The sequence below is a fragment of the Rhinolophus sinicus genome, linkage group LG11 (assembly GCF_036562045.2).
Source record: "Rhinolophus sinicus isolate RSC01 linkage group LG11, ASM3656204v1, whole genome shotgun sequence".
NCBI classification, from domain to species: Eukaryota; Metazoa; Chordata; class Mammalia; order Chiroptera; family Rhinolophidae; genus Rhinolophus; species Rhinolophus sinicus.
Genome location: NC_133760.1, coordinates 13,971,714 through 13,993,391, shown reverse-complemented (window position 1 = coordinate 13,993,391; position 21,678 = coordinate 13,971,714). Strand labels below are relative to the sequence as shown.

Sequence of the window (21,678 nt, the reverse complement as noted above, 5' to 3'; positions counted from 1 at the left end):
CCAATGCAGTCCCAGATTTGGCCCTTTGGGGGAGGTCCTAACCCTGAAAAGGTGGTGCCTTCCTGTAAGCCACATGTATGTCAGGCTCTACATAGGGACAACAATTGCTCCTGTCTTTCCAGCTCCTGTGCCGAAGCAATGCAATTCAGTCCTTCCCCACACGTCCCTGGGCCTCCTGAGCTGCCACCCCTCCACCAGAGACCAGGTAAGTGCCTGCAAGCGAGTTCATTTGCTGGCTCTACAAGAGGGTGTCTGGGTTTCCAGCTGCCTTCTGCCCCACTAGGAAGAACAGACAGAGTCCTTGCTGATTTTCACTGCCAGGTGCCATGGGGACTCCTCTTCCTGGCACAGGACCCCTGCGCTGGGGAGCCCAGCATGCGCCTGGGGGCCCCCCTCCCACTTCAGGGGGGACCTCTGCCACCGAGGTGTCCCTCCCAGCACTTTATCTGTGGGTTTGGGGTCAGCCTGTATTGCATTATCTGCCCCTCCTACAAATCTCCATGTGGCCTCTTTATATCCTTAGTTATAGGGATTCTGTTCAGCTAGTGTTCAAATGATTCTTGAGGTTGATTGTTCTATAATTTATTTGTAATTTTGGTGTCATCCTGGGATGCAGTTACCTAATTAGACCTCCCTTGTTAAACATTTTTAAATGTCAGATACTTGAACTACTAACCATTTTCCTGCTTAGTTAGACCTGGTTTATATAGTTCTATTCACTTGGTGAAAAAATCAGTTTATTTTAATTTCTACTAAATTTTATTACACACAATAACCGTATAGTAAATATGGGTTAAAAATTAATAAACTCAAGAAGGGTATTTTGTAACACTGTTCAAGTTGCTGCTGAACTTACTAGTCACAGAAAAGATACTGCAGATGTTATTGTCTTTGGAGATTTCCAATTCTCAAACACCAAAACCTCTCCAGTGATTTTTCATTTGGCATTTCCAAAGACCCACATTTTCTGTGAGACAAAACAAGCTATAAAAGGCTATTTTATATAGATTTATTATGTAATATAAAGGCTTACTTATATATATTTCTTATAATTGCATCTACTGTGACTACTAAACTTCCAAATTTTATTCACCTATGACTCTCCTTAACCTCCCTTTCTCAAGTATGAACTCTTTGATTTTGAATAGGCTATAAGCTATGGCTAAAAGTACCCCTATAATCATGACAACAAGATTCCCTCTAATATGAATTTTCTGGTTTTGTGTAAGGTTAAAGCCACAGCTAACAGTCTTTCTACATTTATGACATTCACACATTCATATAATTGAGACTAACAACAGTCTCACAATTATAACATCATAAGGATTTCCTTCAACTAGGAATTCTCCAGTTGAATGACTGCTAAAGACCTTTCTCCACATTGATTACAATTAGAGCTGTTACTCTCCAAAGTGAATCATCTCATGTTGAGAAATGTCTAAGAGATGTTTGGCAGTATCAATCATAGCTGGAAAAGCTTCTATACACAGTTGGACAGAGTAACTTGTTTTAGTATAAAATCAACAGAAATACACACACACACACACACACAAAGGAATATACAAGACTACTTGTAGCAGTATCTTTATTACAACACAAAATTATAAAAAATACAAATATCCATCAAGAGGATAAATACTGGTATATTCTTAAAATGGTTTAGTATACAGAATGAATATGAAAACACTACTGCCACATGCAATAATGTGTGACTCTTAAGAATGTTAAGTGAAACAAGACACAAAAGAATTCATGATAATGATAAAAACATATAAAGTTTAAAGACATGCAAAAACTACTTAATGTTATAAGCTAGGGAAGTGGTAACCTCTGGAGAAGTAACAGCTACTTTTTATTCTACTCAGTGCAATAAGAAATATAGTTCATATTTTTTTCTTATGAAGACTGATGCTTATAACCATTTTTTATCTTGCCTCTGCATGTATTATATAAGTTTTTTAAAAAAACTGAATCAGCAGAACTTGAAAAGTTAAAAAATTAGATTAATTGCTGATAGAGTTCAGTAACAATGATCATATCCTTTTATAGTAGTAAACAGTAAACAGTTATGATGTACAGTATTTTAAATCAATAACTATTATTACGTTTGTGATTAAAAAGACATTATTAGCATGCTTTTTTGGTAAAAAACCTGAAGTTTTACAATACCTTGAAAAGGCTTCACAAAGCAATCACACCATTTATTGCATTTATTGTATTTCCATTATTTCTCCTTTGTGAGTTCTCTGATGGACAATGAGGTTTCTCTTATAACTGAAGGACTTACCACACTCATTACAAATATAGGGTTTCTCCCCTGTGTGAGTTCTCTGATGTACAATGAGATTTGTCTTCTGGCGGAAGCACTTCCCACATTCATTACATTTGTATGGTTTCTCTCCTGTATGAGTTCTTTGATGATGAATGAGATACGACTTCCTGCTAAAGGCTTTCCCACACTGAGGACATTCATAGGATTTCTGACCTGTATGTATTTTCTGATGTACAGTAAGGGTTGCTTTCTGGCGAAAGGACTTCCCACATTCATTACAAATATAGGGTTTTTCCCCTGTATGAATTCTCTGGTGTAGATTGAGGTTTGTCTTCTGACTGAAGGATTTTCCACATTCATTACATTCATATGGTTTCTCTCCTGTGTGTGTTCTGTGATGATCAATGAGGTATGACTTCATTCTAAAGGCCTTTCCACAGTGAGGACATTCATAAGATTTTTCCCCTGTATGTGTTCTCTGATGTGCTACGAGGGTTGTCTTCTGGCGGAAGGATTTTCCACATTCATTACAAATATAGGGTTTCTCCTCATTATGAGTCTTCTCATGAAGAGCGAGGGTTGTCTTCTGGGAGAAGGATTTCCCACATTCATTACAAATATAAGGCTTTTCCCCTGTATGAGTTCTTTGATGTACAGTTAGGTTTGCCTTCTGGTGAAAAGATTTCCCACATTCCATACAAATATAGGGTTTCTCTCCTGTATGAATTCTCTGATGTAGAGAGAGTGTTGTCTTCTGGCGGAAAGACTTCCCACAGTCACTACACTCATATGGTTTCTCTCCTGTATGAGTTCTCTGGTGACGAATGAGGTGTGACTTCAATCTGAAGGCATTCCTACATTGTGGACATTCATATGATTTCTCCCCTGTATGTGTTCTCTGATGATCAGTGAGGGCTGTCTTTAGGCGGAAGGACTTACCACATTCATTGCAAACAAAGGGTTTCTCTCCTGTGTGAGTTCTCTCATGATCAATGAGATATGACTTCCTTCTAAATGAATTTCCACATTGATGACACTGATAGGGTTTTTCCTCTGTGTGAATTCCCTGATGCAGAATCAATACTGACTTCCTGCAGAATGACTTCCCACATTCAGTGCATGTATGTTTTTTTTCAACATTGGTTGTTCTTCTCCTTTTATTATGTTCAGGTGGATTTTCCTTCCTATAAGCTCTATGATGTGTAATTAAGCCTCCTTTTTTAAGGAATAATTTCTCACAGTCATTATGTCCAGGCAACTGTGCTGGAGTTTCCATCTTATGATACTGCAAAAGCAGTTCATTATGACTGACAGCCCTGCCATGTTGATTATGAGATTTGACTCCATGGTGAACTGTCTCTGGTTTACTATTGAGGAATGATTTCTCGTATCCATTATACTCACTAAGTCTCTTTCTTGCAGGACTTAGATTACTGATGATTAATTCTGAATCATTTTTAAAATTTTTTCCATGACTGTCATATTCAGGAAGTAAATTTTTTGAATTTATAGGGCTTCTGTTTAAAGTAAATGTCTTTTCATGTGCATTACTGTTCTCCTTAATCAGTTTTTTGTGGTTAATGAATAGAACTGATCTAGAATACTTATCTTGGTGTTCCTTGAAATTCACTAAAAAGTCTTTGGCTTTCCAGTTTTTGTCTATAAAAGAATTGATAACAATTTATGAATCTTCACACATTTGCTATAAAAAGGAATTGTACTAGGGTCAATCATATGAGGCCAAAAAAACCCAAGACAAATTACTGCATGCCTGGAAAAAGACACAGAAGCTAAATAAAAACTCTGCTTTAGTATGGAAAAGAATGAAAAATAAGGATTGAATGCTAATAACTTTTGAACCAGAACTTCATAAAGAAAGTTGAACGCACACAAGCAGCATGAATGATGGAAGAGGTATTGATGCTTGGATAGGTGAATTCAGACAAGGAAGTGAACCTATCAAGGGCATTAAGCTTTAAGTACGATGGACAAGATTAGCAGAAAAGCTTATTCAGGGAAAATATTAGAGGAAGGATTGCTTCTGGAGGACACAAGTCAGAGCCTATACTTTTATACATCACCTCTAGATTGCAAGATAGAATGCTTCCAGTTTTCAGTTTTCCACCAACCCTGTCCATGTAGCCATCAATGGCTAATTAATTTTTCCAAGCATCAGTTAATTTCCTAGTGTTAAGAAAAACTATCCTATCATCCAGGTCTAATCCTCCATATAGCTGGGAATCATTTTCCCTTGAGAGGAAAGAACTAGGAAAACACATATAACGGGAAATTTAAAACAGACTAGGGTGTATTCACTGGTGTATTCAGATTGCTGTTATTATACATTCTTTCAGAATTGTTCAACATAAAAACTCTCATGACTATCAATTATAACTGTTCCTCTTCAATTGCTGACTTACATTGTCAGGTTAAAGAAAGACCAGTTCAAATGTTCCCCAATACAGTAACATTCCTTATCTCCAGTTTTCCATAGGGTGGACCAGAAAGATCAGATTCATTTTGGTTTTGGATCATTCATTAACCTTAATCTTCATTTCCATTATAAATGTAGAGCTATAGTTGACTTCTGTTACTTTGTGATCTTCCACATCTGTGGAACAATGTTAAATCTAGGTTCAAAAATCTTTCTCTTCTTTGAGTCCATTACCCCCAGTACTAACATACAAAGAATTTCTCCTGTAAACAAAACTTTGCATCACATAGATTCACTCTTTATACTCAAACAAGATTTTAGGTTTGTCCCCTATCTGACAAATCTCACCCAAAGAAAGTTTACATTAATACTGTGTGTCATAGATATGTAGTGCTTGGTAGAATCAAAACATTTCAATCATAATCTATAGAGCCATGGCCTGAACAGGTGTATATCTGAAATCATCTTACAAGTACATGTTTTTTGAATGGAAGAAAAAGATATCTCCCCTGTAAAGCTCCACAAATAGTTCGTGAAGCAACTGCTGAATACCTAACATTTTATATACTATAGCAAAAAAGATCAAAGCAGAGGATCTCATAATTGAGGGAAAGAATCCTTAAACACAAAGTATCTACAATTAGGTATTAAATTATACAATCATATCCACGCATTGTATTTGTTATAGTGTGTAAGTACCATGGGAATTCAGAAAAAAAAGGTGGATATGATGTGGAATAGTCAAGGAATACATCATGGAGAAGAAATCTCAAGACTGAACTATAAGATGTATAGTATGTGGAAGGGAGACTACAACACAAAGTAAAGTACAGACATCATGACAAATCCTACGTGTATGGAGAAAAGTTAGGAAACTGGATCAAGTGGACATGAGCAATAGTTTTCTACAAGAGAGAGAAATAAAGTTGAAAAGACTAGATTAGGGCTTATTATGTTAGCTCTTGAATGAAGAATTTCAATTTTGTATAATAAATAATAGGTAACAAGTGATATATTTTGTCAGAAAACTAACAATATAAATTTAAAGAAGCAGGACAAAAATTATATAACAGCCAAGTTGTAATTGGAATAGTCAAGACATGAAATAAGAGAATTGTTATTTTGTGTATCAGTGACAAATACATTTCACAGGCTGATAAACTTAACATAAATTGTGTAGAGATTCTTAAAAAATAATGACAGATACAGAAGAATGAAGCTGATATCAGGGGGGGAAATAATATAGAAATAGATAAAGGAAAATAATTTAAGACCTAGGAAAGTTAGTGATTTTCATTTCCAATATATTGTCACAAAATATGTGAGACATCAAAGTGTAGAACTCTTAAAGGAATAGAGTGAAGGTGAGAGAAATATGCTGAGTATGTTGGTTTAGAAGCACTAAGCTTAAGTACTGAGAATGGATGAGATTATTATAATTCAAAGGCTTATCCCTTGAGGACAAATCAGACAAATAAGACTGAGAGTCCAGTGAAACAATATACATTAAAAAAGAAAAATCTGTGTGACTATTACATGCCAGCCATCATTCTAGGCAATATGTCCACAGTGGTGGAAAAAAGAGACCAAGTTGGAAATAACCACTCAGAAAATCAGGATAAGAATGAATTGGTGTTTTACCCAAACCAGGGTTTATGTAAAGAATGATGATCAGCCATATAAAATGAGCCACAAAGTTTAATGGAAAAAAATGCTAACTGTGGTATTATCAGTCTGGGCCAAGGCAAGGGAGTTTTAAAATTATAGCTGGATTTATGGTGAGAATGGGAACTTAGACTTAGCACAAAAAACGAAACCTGAGGTAATAAAAAGAAAGGAAAAGGAAGTGGAAAGCAACTAAAAAGAGAAAAATTAACCAAGAATTTTTTTCTTTTCTAAAGAGAGATTTAAGAAAGCCTAAAAAAAAGCGGGGATGGGGGTGGGGCAAGTAGATAAGGGACTGAGAATGCCAAAAATAAACACACACACAAGAAAAGATTTTAAAAATAGCAAGCAAATTAGGAAAGAATATTATATAGGGAGAGTGATACTTGCAAGTTTGCTTTAAGTTTGCAGGCATGACTGTCATTTCAAAGGTTAGGAGCCTGTAAAGAGACACTCCCCGAATATTTCGAAGGTGCCACTAACCACATGACCACATTAAAATTTTTTCCCCACTAGTTTCATCTGCCTGAGAGTCAGAAACTCACCTAAGCAGGTATGACCTGTAAATGATGTCCAAGGATCTTCTCCTCGTTCCAATTTGAGGATCACATCAGGCTTGGTCATGTGACACCCTAATAAAGGAAGATTTGAATTAAGTTGCCTAGGCTTCAACACACTTGAAAAATTGGTAAGGTGCATTTTCAGTACTGCAAATTAAGATATACCTTTATGTAATACTACCATGTTTCCCTGAAAATAAGACCCTACCAGACAATCAGCTCTAATGCATCTTTTGAAGCAAAAATTAATATAAGACCCAGTATTTATCTTATCTTATATATTATTTTATATTTTATATATTATATTTTATATATTATATATATCATATCATATCATATCATATCATAATATATTATATTGACTCGGTCTTATATTATAGTAAAATAAGACTGGGTCTTATATTAATTTTTGCTCCAAAAGATGCATTAGAGCTGATTGTCCAGCTAGGTTTATTTTCGGGTAAACTTAACACCTTGCACCAGGCAAGTGAAGACACAATCATCATTTCTACTAACCAAAAAGGATTTAACACTTCTTATCCCTGAAATTTAAGATCACACATACTGTGTTGCCCCGAAAAATAAGACCGGTCTTATACCGTATTTCCCCCCAAATTAGACCTGGTCTTGTATTAATTTTTGCGCCAAAAGATGCATTAGGATGTTTTTTCAGGGGATGTCTTATTTTTTCATGTACAACAACCTACATTTATTCAAATACAGTCATGTCATCTTCTTCTGGAACATCATCATAACGTACTAAATGAGTCCTTCTGGCTGATGATCTTAACTGGGGCTTATTTTTGGGGTAGGTCTTATTTTCAGGGAAACCCAGTACTTTAGGCACTTTGAAAAGAAATACATGCTACTGAAAGTTTCAGAGACGTTTTCTTACCCACAGAAATGAGGTGGCAATAGTTTTCCAGCATCACATCCATGTATAGAGTTTTCTGAGCAGGATCCAGGTGCTGCCACTCCTCCCGAGTGAAGTCCACAGTCACATCTTTGAATGACACGGATCCCTGCAATGGATAGGAACTGTGATCAGAACAAGTTGACTAGATATTGGGGACTAGTTTTGATCCTGTTCCTTTGTGGCATTCATATGAAAACTTGTAAAGAAAGCCTATCATTTTTCTTGTTTTGTGATTTACATTTTTCTTGTTTTGTGAAAATAAAAATCAAAATTTGCCACCAAATTTATTTAATAACTCATTCTAAAAACATTTACTGTGAAGTCATTCTGTACCCCAAAACTACATTCGTTTATTGGGGTCCCAAGACATACAAAACACTGTCCCTGCTCACAAGAAGATACAGCCTCAAAACTTGTAAGTAAAGCATACCTTCAAGAAAGTATTTGTAAAACATAAACTTACAAGAAGGTATTACAGGTACTACAATAGAAGTATATACAAGATGAAGTTATCACAAGGGCAGAACAATTTTCTCCAGCTTCACTGAGGAGGTTAGTTTTTATCCCTTTCAAGATTAATGTATCATGAAAGAGGAATATGGTTTTAAAATGCATTGGAGTGACTTTCGGCATCCAGTAATAAAAGAGTGAATTGCTCAGATAGTAATTATAAAATCTGAATACAATATATAATAAATAAATAATAGATGGCACTGAAAAGCAACCAAAGCAAGCAGAAATATCCTTAAAGGAGAGCAACTGCAATAGATAAGAATTGTTAAGTTTGTGGCATTTTTTGCATGAAGGTACCCAAAACCCCACAGCTCTTAAGGCAGAAAACCTTAGTGTACTTCCTTAAAGGTGATAGAGAACAGAATTTAGGGATGGCAGATGAGCTGGAGATTTAGGGATAAATTCTGGAAGTGAGAGAACTTTAGAATGGATGAGACCTAAAATCTGAGTATAAACTTTGTCAGAACTCCAGGGTGATAGTTAAGCTAAGCAATTGTTGGCGAGATCACAGAGGATTTAGCAAAAAGCAGACAGAAAGATACCAGAAAAGAGTTTTGAAAAATAGAAGTGCACCTAATGAGACTCTGAGATTTCTGCATTTTTTATTAATAGCATTCCACAACCTGCTGATAGCTCAAGCAGAAGAAAACTGATGCCTTACAGATTCGGGTGTCAGACACCTGGGGCTGACAAAGCAGCAGGAAGTATAAGGGGTAAAACCTTGGAAGAAAGGGAACTGTAAAAAGTAAGTCCCCAAATCTATGTATAAACATTTCATCAATTCCTTGCCTGAGAGTGAAAGTACTTGAACACAAGGAGAAGCTACCTCCCCTCAGGGGGCCAGGATAAAAAGCAGTCGCTGGAAATGTAAAGAACTAAGCTGATATATCAGCTGCTTCACACTTGAGGGGGAAGGGTGGGTAGTAGGGCAGAGTATGAAGCTTGATTCCAACCAACTGCCTGCTAGAACAAAAACCAATAATCCTCAGAAACACACAAAACAGAATTCAGATTACTATAACATATTATTCATGATGTCCAGGTTTCTAACAAAAATTAGTGGGCAAACAAAACAAAACAGGAAGGAGCATATGACCCATATTTAGAAAAACACAGTCATAGAAACTAACTAATTCTTAGTGAGCCCTGATATTGGGTTTTGCCACAAAAGGCTTCAAAGCATCTGTTCTAAACGTGTTCAAAAAAGTAATGGAAAACCTGGCGGGGAACATCAGAATGTAAACTCTAAAAAAACACCAAATGAACATTCTAGAGCCGAAAAGTACAACAACTGATATGAAAAATTCACTATATAGAAATAGAAAAAAAGAAGAATCAGTAACCTTGTAAATAGACCAACAGAAATTAAGGAATCTGAAAAGAAAGAATAAAAAGAATAAGGAAAAATGAACAGAATCACGGAGCTATGTGAGTCAATTTCAAAGTAATCCAATACAGATATTATCATTGGTGTCCCAGAAAGAAAGAAAAAAAGAAAAAATTTTAAGGCAATAATGACCCAGCACATTCAAAGTTAGCAAAAATTTTAACTTACATACCAAAAAAACTTAATGAACCCCAAAAGGATAAAAACCAAAGAAAACCACACCTCAGAAAATCCTAATCAACCTGCTAAGAGTCAAAGATAATGTTAATCAAGAAATATATATTCAGCTAAATTATCTATTAAAAATATAGGGAACATAAAACTATTTTCAGATAAAATCTGAGAGAATCATCACCAGCAATACTGAACCATCAAAAATGATAAAGGAAGTTCTTCAGGTTGAAGGTAAAATTGTGACCCGATGATAACTAAGATCTGTAGATAGGAATGAAAAGGATGAGAAAAGTTACATATAAAAAACACAAACACTCATTTCCTATCTTCTTTAAAAGACACGACTATTTCAAGTATGGGTTGAAACTGGCAATTGACTGAGTTCCAATAAAACTTTATTTATAAAACCAGGCAGCATACCTGATTTAGCCGTCAGGCAATAGTTTGCCAACCCTTGGCTTAGGGCAACCACTAAAAAAATAAAAGAAAGAGGTACTTTTAATAAGTGAATAATAGAGAAAAAAATTAAATCATAAAACAATTTCTAAATCCAAAAGAAACAAAAGAAGAGAAAAAAGAAACAATAACAATAAAAAAAAATTGGGAAAAATGGGGAAAATAGCAAGATGGTATATTTAAACCCAAATTATTGATAATAATATTAAATAAAAATGGACTGAAAACTCTAATGAAAGGGTAGAGGGTATCAGACTGGAAAATAAAGTAAGGCCAACCTATATACTGTCTATAAGAGACTCATTATAAATATCAAAACATACTTATGTTAAAGTGAAAAGAATGGAAAACAGGTATACTATATAAATACTATGTACATACTATGTAAATACTACTCATAAGAAAGCCTGAATGGCTATAATAATATCAAACAGATTAGATTTCAGAACAAAGGATATTATCAGGGATTTTAATGAGGCATTTCATAATGATAGAGGCGTTCAAGTCATGAGAGAGCATTAACTATCCTAAATGTAAATGCAAAAAAACAGAACTTCAAAATAAATTAAGGAAAAACTGATTGAATGGAAGAGGAAAAACAGAGAAAGCCACAATTATAATTGAAGATTTCACCTTTCCTCACTCATTGTTATAACAGATTGAAAATCAATAAAGATGTAGAAGATTTTACTATCACAATCAACCAAATTGACCTGATTATTTAGAGAATACACTACTCCAGGATACACATCTTTACAAGTGCACATGGAACACCAGGACACACATCTTTACAAGTGCACATGGAACATTCATCAAGTTAAACTATAATCTGTACTACTAGTCTCCATAATTTTAAGAAGACTGAAATCATATAGCGTATGTTCCCTGACATAGAATTAAATATAAGAATCAATAACAAAGCTATCTGGAAAACCCCCAAATATTTGGAAATTAAACACACTACTTCTAAATAACCAATGAGTCAAAAAAGAAATCACAAGGGAAATTAGAAAATATTTTCAACTGAATGAAATTGAAAATGCAACATGTCAAAATTTGTCAAAGGCTACTTAGAGGGAAATTTATAGCATTAAATGCTTCTATTAGAAAAAAAGAAAGGTCTCATATCAATGATACATGCGTCTGTTTACAAAACTAGAAAGAATTAATTAAACCCAAATTAACGAAAGCGAAAGGAATTTAAAAAGATAAGAGCACAAGTGAAGAAACAGGAAACAGAAAAACAATGGAGAAAATCAATGAAACCAAAAGCTGGTACTTTGAAAAGATCAATTAAATTGATAAACCTGGAGCCAACTGACCAAGGAAAAAAGAGACACAAATTACCAATAACAAACAGGAGGGGCATTGCTACAGATTATACAAACATCAAAAGGATAAAAAGAATACATATATTTTTAATGACTTTATGCCAACAAATTTTACAACTAAGATGAAATGGACCAATTCCTTGAAAGACACAAACTACAAAAGCTCACTGAAGGAAAAAAAAAAAAGATAATCTGAAGAGCCCCTCCCACAAAGAAGTCTTCAGGCTCAGATTGAATTCTAACAAACAGTTAAGGAACAAATATCAATTCTACACAAATTCTTTTAGAAAATAAGAGGAAAAAATACTTCTCAACTCATGTTACAAGACAGCATTACCCTGATACCAAATCTAGACAAAGATATTACAAAGAAAACTATAGACCAAATTCTTTATGAACCACAGACAAAAGAATCAATGTATAGCAAATTCATCAAGCAATATATATATGCAATATATATAAAATATAATTAATCAAGATATATGTGTGTGTATGTGTGTGTGTGTGTGTGTGTGTGTGTGTAATACTGATCAAGTGGGGTTTATCCTAGGGCTACTAAATTGCTTTAATACTTCAAAGTCAATCAGTCTAATTCACCATGCTAATAAAAAAAAATAAAAAAGGAGCGAGAAAAGCCATATAATGGCAGAAAAACAACAAAATTCAACACCCACTAGTGATAAAAACTATCAGCAAACTAGAACTTCTTTAACCTGATAAATCTGATAGAGTATCTATGTAAAAACCTTAGTTAACATACTTAATAGGAAAAGACTGAATGTTTTTCCCCTAAGTCAGGAACAAGCCAAAAATGTCTGTCCTCACGTCTATTCATCATTGTACTGAAGGTTCTAGACAATGTAATAAAGCAAAATGGAAGTAAAAGGAACACAGAAATAAAACAGTCATTACTCACTTATAACATGATTATCTATGTAGGAAATCCTAAAGAATCTACAAAAAAGTTACTAGAATAAGTTAGTTTAGAAAGTTTGCAGGTCAATATACAAAAATCAATTGCATTTTCAGGTACTGGCACTAAACAATGGAAACCTGAAATCAAAATGAATAGCATTCACAATAGCATAAATAAAAAACCTAGGGATTAGTATGACAAAACATTTGCAAGACTGGTACACTGGAAACAAAACATTACTGAGATAATTAAAGATTTAAATAAAAGGAAATGTGCATCATATTCATGAATTGGAACACTATATTATTATTATTAATTACTATTCTTGAATTTAAACTGTCAATGAGCATTGTAATATTTTCCTCTCCCCTAATGGATTGTCTTTATACATTCCTCTACTGTGCTTTGGGTCTCATGCTATATAAACCATAAGATAAGAGTTACTGTTTAATGTTATTGGTTCAGAGTTCCTGTTTGGGATGATGAAAAGTTCTGGAAATAGATAGTGGTGCTAGTTACACAACAATGTGAATGTACTTAATTATACACTTAAAAATGGTTAAAATGGTAAATGTTTATGTTATGCATATTTTACCACAATTTTTAAAAAGTTAAACAGAAAAGCGTAAGAAACACAAAGATCCGTAAGTGAGCACTGGGGTGAGTGCTTAAAGGACTGGAAAAGGAGCAAAGGTGTTAAATGGGAAGATGAGTGACTGTTATGAAAGAGGTACCCAAATAAAAATGACATTCGTAGGGATGAAGGGATCTGTGGTATAAAGAGTAAGATTCACCACTAAATGGTTGTGCTGTGGAAGAGAGACATCTAACTCAAGTTAGCTGTATTAGCAGATGGGCTGGGGCCCTAAGCAAATTGGGGAAGAAAAAAACCCCCAAAAGAAGAGGATGGGCAGGAAATAATGAGGTAAATCTTAGGCATGTGCCTGAAGTATCTGTGGAACAGGCAAGTGGTGGTGATACTTAGTTGGAGGTTGGATATGGTTTTGACACTCAGAATGGCGATTTAGGATTAAAATTATTTGGGCATCGTTAGAATAGTAGTGGTGGATTGTGAACAGGAACGGGAGACTGAAAAGAGGAGAACCAGTATAGAATCTGGAGAACACCAGTATTTATGAGGTCCACATATAAAGATGAATGTTCTGAACGAAAACACCAAGAGAAATATCTTTGAAACCAAGAGCAGACTATTTCAAGAGTTACATTCCTAGTTCAGTATACAGATACATTTACTTCTGCATCTGAATATAAAAGTAGAAGAAATTTTAAAATAGGAATAAATCTGTAACACCATTAGCCTACTGGGGGAGTGAGTGTTACTGGCAGGCCACAGATTTTTAGGACTTGTTAGCAGTCATGAGCAAAATTGAAGGCTCAGACAGGAGAAATATAGGAGTCTCCATTCTTTTAATAATCTGTCAAGCACAGCTCTGTTCTTAAAGCCTCAAGAGAGGACTTCTTGTCACTTACTAATAGCAATCTATTAATTCCATCTCCATTGACTGTTTTTGTATATAAGACAAGTTCATTCAGTAATATATTCTCATTTAACTTGAGGCAATGCGTTTTTGTCCCAGGATTGCTCCTGGGAGAAGACTGAGAAAGATGTTAAACGACATACCCACTTAATGTGTGAGCACTGGTTAAAATTAGAAGGAACATTTGTGGGAGGTAAAGGCCTCGTCTGGCCAATAATGGGAAGAATGGGGATGACTTCCCCGAAGGAAAAGATAGGCAAAAGGGTCTAATACATGAAAGGCAAATGCTCAAATATCCTTTAAAAAAACAAAAAACAAAAACAAAACTAAGAAAGGAGAGAGAAATAAATCATCACCTCACCTGAGCCATGGTTTTGAGATTTGCAAAAGATGACCAATCTTCCTTTGGGATCCTCTTTGGAAAAGGGGTGGTTCCTAAGAAGGCAAAGCCAAGATGAAAAGATGCCATAACATCGCACGTGTGCCTTACAGCTCTCTTATGACTCAAATAAAATTAGCTCCATTTCCCTTGCTTTGGCCCTTTTCTACTCTGCACATCCCACATAAATAATACAGGGGGGATAAACAGCTAGACAAATATTATTTTATCCCCAAAGCCTGAGATACAGATTTTTGGGGCAACAGGTAAAATGTTGGGAAAACTCCCCTCCTCTCTAGCACCATCTTGTCTTGCCAAAGTAGCCTACTGATATTAATGACTTCCAAGCTGCTCCCCATTAAGGCTTGACCACTTATACTGTTAGCAGCAATATATGAGAATACCTGTCACCCCTGATAGATACTGCTGATATAAAGTTCTTGATGCTTGCCTATCTAATAAGTATAAATTGTGGTTCGTTTTTATTTTTCTTATTATGAAAGAATAGAAACTTCTTTTCATAAGTAAAAAAAATCTTTAGTTTGCCTGTGAATGGTCTCTTATAATTCTTTCGCTTTTCTATCAGGTTACTTTTACTTTCTAAATTGATATTAGTTTTTAAAGGAAGGAAACTAATCCTGTATTTACTTAATTTTTTTAATACTTTCTCATCTGACTTTTTCCCATGCAGAAATAACTTTTAAAAAGATTATGGGGGGGCTGGTCCCTGGCTCAGGTTGGTTGGAGCTCTGTTCTCCTAATGCCAAGGTCGCCCACTTGATTCCCACATGGGCCAGTGAACTGCGCCCTCTACAGCTAAGATTGTGAACAACAGCTCTCCCTGGAGCTGGGCTGCCGTGTGCAGCTGGTGGCCAACGTGAGTGGCCAGTAGCGAGAACTACCATGAGCTGAGCTGCCCTGAGCGGCCGACCAATGACTGGGGACTGACTGCCTCAGCCGGAAGGAGCGCAAGGCTTATAATACTAGCATGGGCCAGGGAGCTATGTCCTACATAACTAGACTGAGAAACAACAGCTTGAACAGGTGGGGGGTGGGAGGTGAGGGAGGTGGAAGAAAGGGTTAAAAAAAATTATAGGCCATCTGGTTTAGTACCAACAGGTATTCCATAACTTGTATTTCCTCCACTCACTAAAACTGCCATCTTTATCATATACTTTATTTCCTTTATGTATTTGACTAGATCTGGACTTTATATTTAATTCCACTGATGTGTTCATTTAATTGGAAAGATCACCCTGCAGTTATTATAGTTTTAAAACACATTTTACTATCAGGTAGAGCTACTTCCCCCTTCATTATTTTTTTTCTCTTTCAGAATTTCTGGCTTGTTCATATTCTCCTAAGAACTTTAGAAAAATTCAAAAATTTTACTGAAATTTTAATGGAACTGCATGAAATGTTAGGGAGTTTTAAGACTTTATCATATTGTGTCTTTCCATCCTTTTATTCAAGTCTTAATTTTTGAGTCCCTTAGGAACATTAAAAAAATTTTTTTAACACATAATGCAGTCCTCTGTATCTTATATTTTTGATGGCCACTGGCCACTTTCCAGTTTTCTGATACATATATACATATCTGTGCACGCACATTTGTGCACGCACTCACTCGCATGTGTGTGCACAAGTGTGTGTGCACATGTGTGTACGCACACGCGCACACATGCGTGCCACTGGGAACCAAGTGATGAGAGATTTTGTGGGAAAACTGTACATGTTTCCAGGATTTGGGAGGGCAAAGAGAGTAAGGTGGCTAATTCTCACCTGAGCTCTAGATGGAAACCCATGGATGGAGCCTGCCTGGGTTGGCTTGGAATTTCCTGTCCAAGAGGACTGACCGGGGAGACAAGACCTACCAGAGCAGATGGGCCACTGTATGCCCAGAGGAAGCACTGGGGAGGCAGCCGGAGAAATGGCTGTGCCCAAGAAGAAAAGTGTATCTGGAAGTTCCCAGCAGTAGGTTCTCTTAGAAGGTAAGAGATGACTTACACTAAATTATGTTATCAGTTACATCAGCCTTTTCTTGTTCCTGACTTCTCTTCCCTTTTCCAGCTCCCAATCCATTCTAACTGGAGACTACCCACCTGGAGGGAGTAAAGAGGAGACAAAATAGAGGTTGAGGAATTACAGAAGAAATTGATCATGTGATCTTTCCCACTGCAGGCTTCCAGCAGGAGGGAGTTTTCTGCTTTTAGAAACAAGTTTGAAGTACTGATTTCTACATTTTATTTAGCTAAGTGACTATTATGAGACTGATCTTGTGTTTAAATGTCCAACAGATTTTTTTTTATTATCTTCAAAATGACTGAAGAAATTATTAAATCCGCCCAGGAATTCATCCAGCAGCAGCAGCAGCAGCAGCAGAAAAAAAAAAAATAATCACCCAAACGAAAATTTGGAGAGTAGCAGCTATAGGTTCTACTCATTTCAACAAATTGGTCATTAGTTGATATGGGGTTTCCCCATATACATCCTACCATCTGAAAATTATTTTAATTTTACCTCATCTTCTCCATTTCTAAAATATCTACTTTATTTGTCTAATTGTCAGAGTCAATTTCTACAGGCATCTGAAATAACCAGTATTGATAATCTAAACAATGCATACTTAACTAGCCATGCATCCAGTTTCTCAAGCGCTCCATCTCAGTAACACAATGAGCCACATTCATAGTCGCTGCAGATTGTGCACACAAAATACTTAAAAAATTAGACATATGTACACCCACTACATATATCACCCACTACATAATCACTATCCTACAGGCACGTTATGCATAGTCTCACAGAGCCCATAACATACTTCTACACAAGGTAACAAAATTTCACTCACAAACCTCTTACTGTCGCCTCTCCCAAAGTCGCATACTGTCTCAAACACAAATAGACTCTCACCTATTTCAAAAATTAGACACACGCACAGACCCTATCGTTTCCACAACCAATCGGTGCCACAACGTCACACGGAGTAACACGTGCCCAAACACACACAAGGGCAGGCACAAAAAGCTACATAAACTGAACGCCGGTGCTTGCCAGGCCGCGCGTTCCGAGAGCTGGGGTTTCCTCACGGGGGCGGGGGGCAGACAAAATTCCTGCTCAAGCCGAGCTCACACCCGCCTCGGGCTTTCAGTTCCCTCCTCGGCGCTCTCCAGCTTGGACCCCTGCTTCCCTCTTCCCCGGCTCGCCGGCCGGGCTGCCTGTTCCCTCCTCAGCGTTCCCAGCCCTGGCTCCCAGTTCCTTCCTCTGCCTAGGTTCTCGCGTCCCTTCTCGCTTTCTCTAGGGCCCGGACTCGCGCTTTCCTCCCCGGCCTTCTTGTTCTAGTTTCCCTGTTCCTTCCTCGCTTTCCCCAGCCTGGGTTCCCGCCTCCCTCCTTGGCATTCCCCCCGGGTCCCGCCATCACCCGCCTCCTCTTGGCCCGCAGAACCCGCCAGCCTCACCTCCGACCACTAGCCAGCCGTGTGCGCCTGCGTACTCCCGCTCCCGCGGTACCTCCCAAGTGTCTCCGCGGCTCCGTCTTCGCTGCCGCAGCCTCCGCTGGCCTTCTGCGCATCCGGGCTTTCCGGCTTTGAACTACATTTCCCACCGCCCCCGTGCTGCTTTGGAAAAGAACTTTGATTTCAGTTCATGTTTGGTTCCCCTCCGAAGTCCTCAAATTCGTCGCGCTCCGAGTGGTAACTTGAGCCTGGGCGCGCCGGGTTCTCACGGTGAGGAAGCCCGGCGTACCCATGGGACAGACAGGGTGTGGGGACCCCGGAGCTCTGGCGTGTGTATGCGGGTACAAGTGTTTGTAAGCGTTTGTGGTCGTGAGAGGCGGGGTGTGTGCACGGTGAGGAGGTCTTGACGGGTGCGTGACCGTGTTTGTGTGTCCCTGCTCGGATGTCGGACTGTTTGAATGACCGTGGTTGGCAGTGATGTGGGTATGCAGCACGGTGGGGTTTGAGAGCGCTCGTCATAAGAGTGCAATTGTTACCTAGTGTGATATAAGAGGCTTTTAATTCTGTGATTGGCCAGGAGTTTGGCTGTATCACCAGGGTAGAGCTTCATTTCTGCAGTTCTGGGTTTAACGCTGGGACTGAGGGGTCTGCTGAAAATCGCCCTGAGGGTGGGTTAGTTAACCAGTTGCCCTGCACTGAGGCCTGGCCTGAGCTGCCTTCCTTATGGCACTCCACCTCCAGTGAGTGCCTCGTTCTTAACGCTGAGGAGCTATCAGTGGAGTGAGCGTCGGCCTCCCAGGGGCCAATTTTAGGTTCTCTCCTTTGTTTAGGATCTGTATCCCTCCTGCTTCCTCTTTTCTCCCGCTTTATAGCCAAGGACCGCAGCTGCGGAGAAATGGTCACCAAAACGGGTTAGATATTTGAGTGGTAGGATAAAGGTTACACGCAAGCAAAAAAGCACAAACCTCTTTTTGGAATGAAGATTTTAGAGCTGGAAGTGTCGGTAGGAAGAGGCCTAGGAAGACATGGGGAGAGGCTGGGAGGAGAATTCCTTCCTCAGGATTTACCTTGGGAGCTGAGGTCAAGTTCCAGGTTTCAGAACCACATCATTCCCAAAGTTGTCTCCCTTGGAAACTTGCTGTGAACTTAGAGAGTTTCAGCTCTGGACATCAGTGACCCTGGCCTTTCCCTTTGATACTAAGACGGGTTGGCAGTGCTTCCAACTCCCTCTTACTTCCAGGTGAGTATGTGTGTGGTAGATGATGGGAGCATGTGTGGTATTGAAGAATTTCTTCCAATTTAGTCAGTCTGTGCTCCAAGAAAGGTCTGATGGTGTCTCATGAATCCTTATTCCTCTCCCTCCCACTTCCCCTGCACTGCAGTTCTCTGAGAGAAGGGCCCTGATGAAAGGAAATCTTTACTGAGCACATCTGAAAACCAAGCTCAAGGTCAGGGACTTTGTCATTGTGGTTGTTCTTTTGTTTTTCAGAAAAGGAGCATTTGCTTTCCTTCTGAAATAGGTCACTATTAGGCAGGACCTCATGACAGTATTTTGACTAAAGAATGTGGTGGAAGTGCCTTTGTGAGACTTCCGAGGCAAAGCCTTAGGAGATCTTGCAGGTTTCGCTCTTTCCTTCCTCCTGCCCTGAGACCACCATGTGCTGAAGCCTGACAAGCTTGCTTGAAGACCAAAGACTGCTTGGAGGAGACACAGGCAATCTCCAAGCTGTGACTGTTATGTGACAGTCACTAACAACTGCCAGATATTTTAGTGAAACCATCTTGGACCATCTAGCCCCCACCAAGCCACCAGGTGGCCGCTACCGTGTTTCCCCGAAAATAAGACCTAGCAGGACAATCAGCTCTAATACGTCTTTTTTTTTTTTCTCTAATGTGTCTTTTGGAGCAAAAAATTAATATAAGACCCGGTCTTATTTTATTATAAGAATAAGACCAGGTCTAATATAATATAATATTATATAATATATTATAATATAATGTAATATAATATATAATAATATAATATATTACTATATAATATAATATTATATTATATATTAATTTTGTTCAAAAAGATGCATTGGAGCTGATTGTCCAGCTAGGTCTTATTTTTGGGGAAACGGTGTCACATGAGTGAGATCAACAGAAAGGCCACTCAGCCCAAGTTGCCAACTCCCAGAATTCTTTTTTTTTTTAAGCCATAAACTTTTGCAGTGACTGAAATAGGTATTTAACTCTCTAGACTTTTTTCTATCGCCTTATATTGATATATGAGTAATTGTATTGGTCAACCTGTTTTGTAAAGTGACTTCCCTACTGATACTATATCTTGAAAATATTCCACATCCTTCATTATTTTCTACAACTTGGCATGTGTCTTAGTATTCTATTACATGGATATTTTGTAACTTATTTAACCAATAACTTTCCTGAGCAACTCTTTCTCCTTGCTGTCCAGCTCCAGGGTCTTCACCAACTTTACACTCCCTTCCAGGACCTTACGGGGACATGAGTTCCTGTCATTTTACTGGTATTGTAGACTCCAGAGTGTGGCATTGACTTGTGCTGAGTGGAGTATATATAGATGACTCACCCCTCTCAGAGGAATTTGTTCAAGGGTGTGATATAGGGCCTATACATGTATGTATTTATTTAACTAATCTATTGGGTCTCCCTGATTATAAGAGCTCTTTTCTCTATTCCAGTTCCAAATCTTCTGCATTCTTACTTTCTTCACTGTGTTTCATTAGAGAACGTGACTCATTAGGGTAGTTAACTAACTTCCTGAAGGATTGGTTTAAGACTCCTAGAGGTGGAAATTGGCATCTCTACTGTGTTAGTTTTAAAGTGTCATCATCCCAGTCTTTCAGATTACTTTCTCAACTTCTTTTACTTTTTTCCTTGTATTTATTTTTCAATTACAGTTGACATTCAGTATTATTTTATATTAGTTTCAGGTATACAGCATAGTGGTTAGACATAATTTATGATGTGATCCTCCCACTGAGTTTAGTACACACCTGGCACCATATATAGTTATTACCATATTACTGACTATTTTCCCTATGCTGTACTTTACATCCCTGTGACTATTTTGCAACTACCCATTTGTACTTCTTAATCCCTTCACCTTTTTCACCCAGCCGGCCATCATCCTCTCCCATCTGGCAACCATCAGTTTGTTATCTGTATCTATGAGTTTGTTTCTGTTTTGTATTTTCATTTATTTTGTTCTTTAGATTCCTATATGTGAAATTGTATGGTATTTTGTCTTTGTCTAACTTACTTCACTTAGCATAATACCCTCTATGTCCATCCATGCTGTTGCAAATGGTAAGATTTCATTTTTTTATATGGCCAAGTAATATTCCATTGTGTATATGTACCACATCTTTATGTAATCGTGCATCAGTGGGCACTTAGATTGCCTCTATCTCTAGGCTATTGTAAATAATGCTGCTCCCATGTACACTTGAAAAGAATATATATTCTACTGCTTTGATGCTCTAAAACTATCAGGTTCCTCTGGTCTAGTGTGTCATTTAAAGCTGCTGTTTCCTTGTTGATTTTGTGTCTAGAAGATCTGTCCATTGTGTAAATGGGGTGTTAAAGTCCCCTACTATGATGGTATTACTGTCGATCGCTACCTTTATGTCTGTCAATATTTGTTTTACATATTTAGGTATGTTAGGTGCATACATGTTTACAGGGGTCATAGCCT

The 21,678-nt window shown here is 37.6% G+C and overlaps 1 protein-coding gene and 1 long non-coding RNA gene across 9 annotated transcripts; one reads left to right on the top strand and one right to left on the bottom strand.

The window, feature by feature from the left end:
• Positions 1 to 1,568: 1,568 nt before the first annotated feature.
• ZNF567 (zinc finger protein 567) lies at positions 1,569 to 18,067 on the bottom strand. 8 transcript variants are annotated; one of them, XM_074315750.1, is made up of 6 exons: positions 17,961 to 18,067; positions 16,510 to 16,604; positions 14,485 to 14,558; positions 7,827 to 7,953; positions 6,917 to 7,003; positions 1,569 to 3,931 (listed from the first exon to the last, which is right to left on the bottom strand). In XM_074315750.1, the coding sequence occupies exons 3-6, from the start codon at positions 14,491 to 14,493 to the stop codon at positions 2,211 to 2,213; spliced, it is 1,944 nt and encodes a 647-aa protein (XP_074171851.1). In that variant the 5' UTR covers positions 14,494 to 14,558; positions 16,510 to 16,604; positions 17,961 to 18,067; the 3' UTR covers positions 1,569 to 2,210. The 8 variants fall into 8 exon arrangements, with proteins under 8 accessions (XP_074171851.1, XP_074171854.1, XP_074171852.1 ...); XM_074315753.1 differs by lacking the exon at positions 16,510 to 16,604 and adding an exon at positions 10,342 to 10,392 and having other exon boundaries at positions 17,961 to 18,050; XM_074315751.1 differs by lacking the exon at positions 17,961 to 18,067 and adding an exon at positions 17,129 to 17,935.
• LOC141567646 (uncharacterized) lies at positions 16,359 to 16,899 on the top strand. Its single transcript, XR_012490494.1, has 2 exons — positions 16,359 to 16,493; positions 16,573 to 16,899. It is a non-coding gene; the product is annotated as an uncharacterized LOC141567646 (long non-coding RNA).
• Positions 18,068 to 21,678: the final 3,611 nt, after the last annotated feature.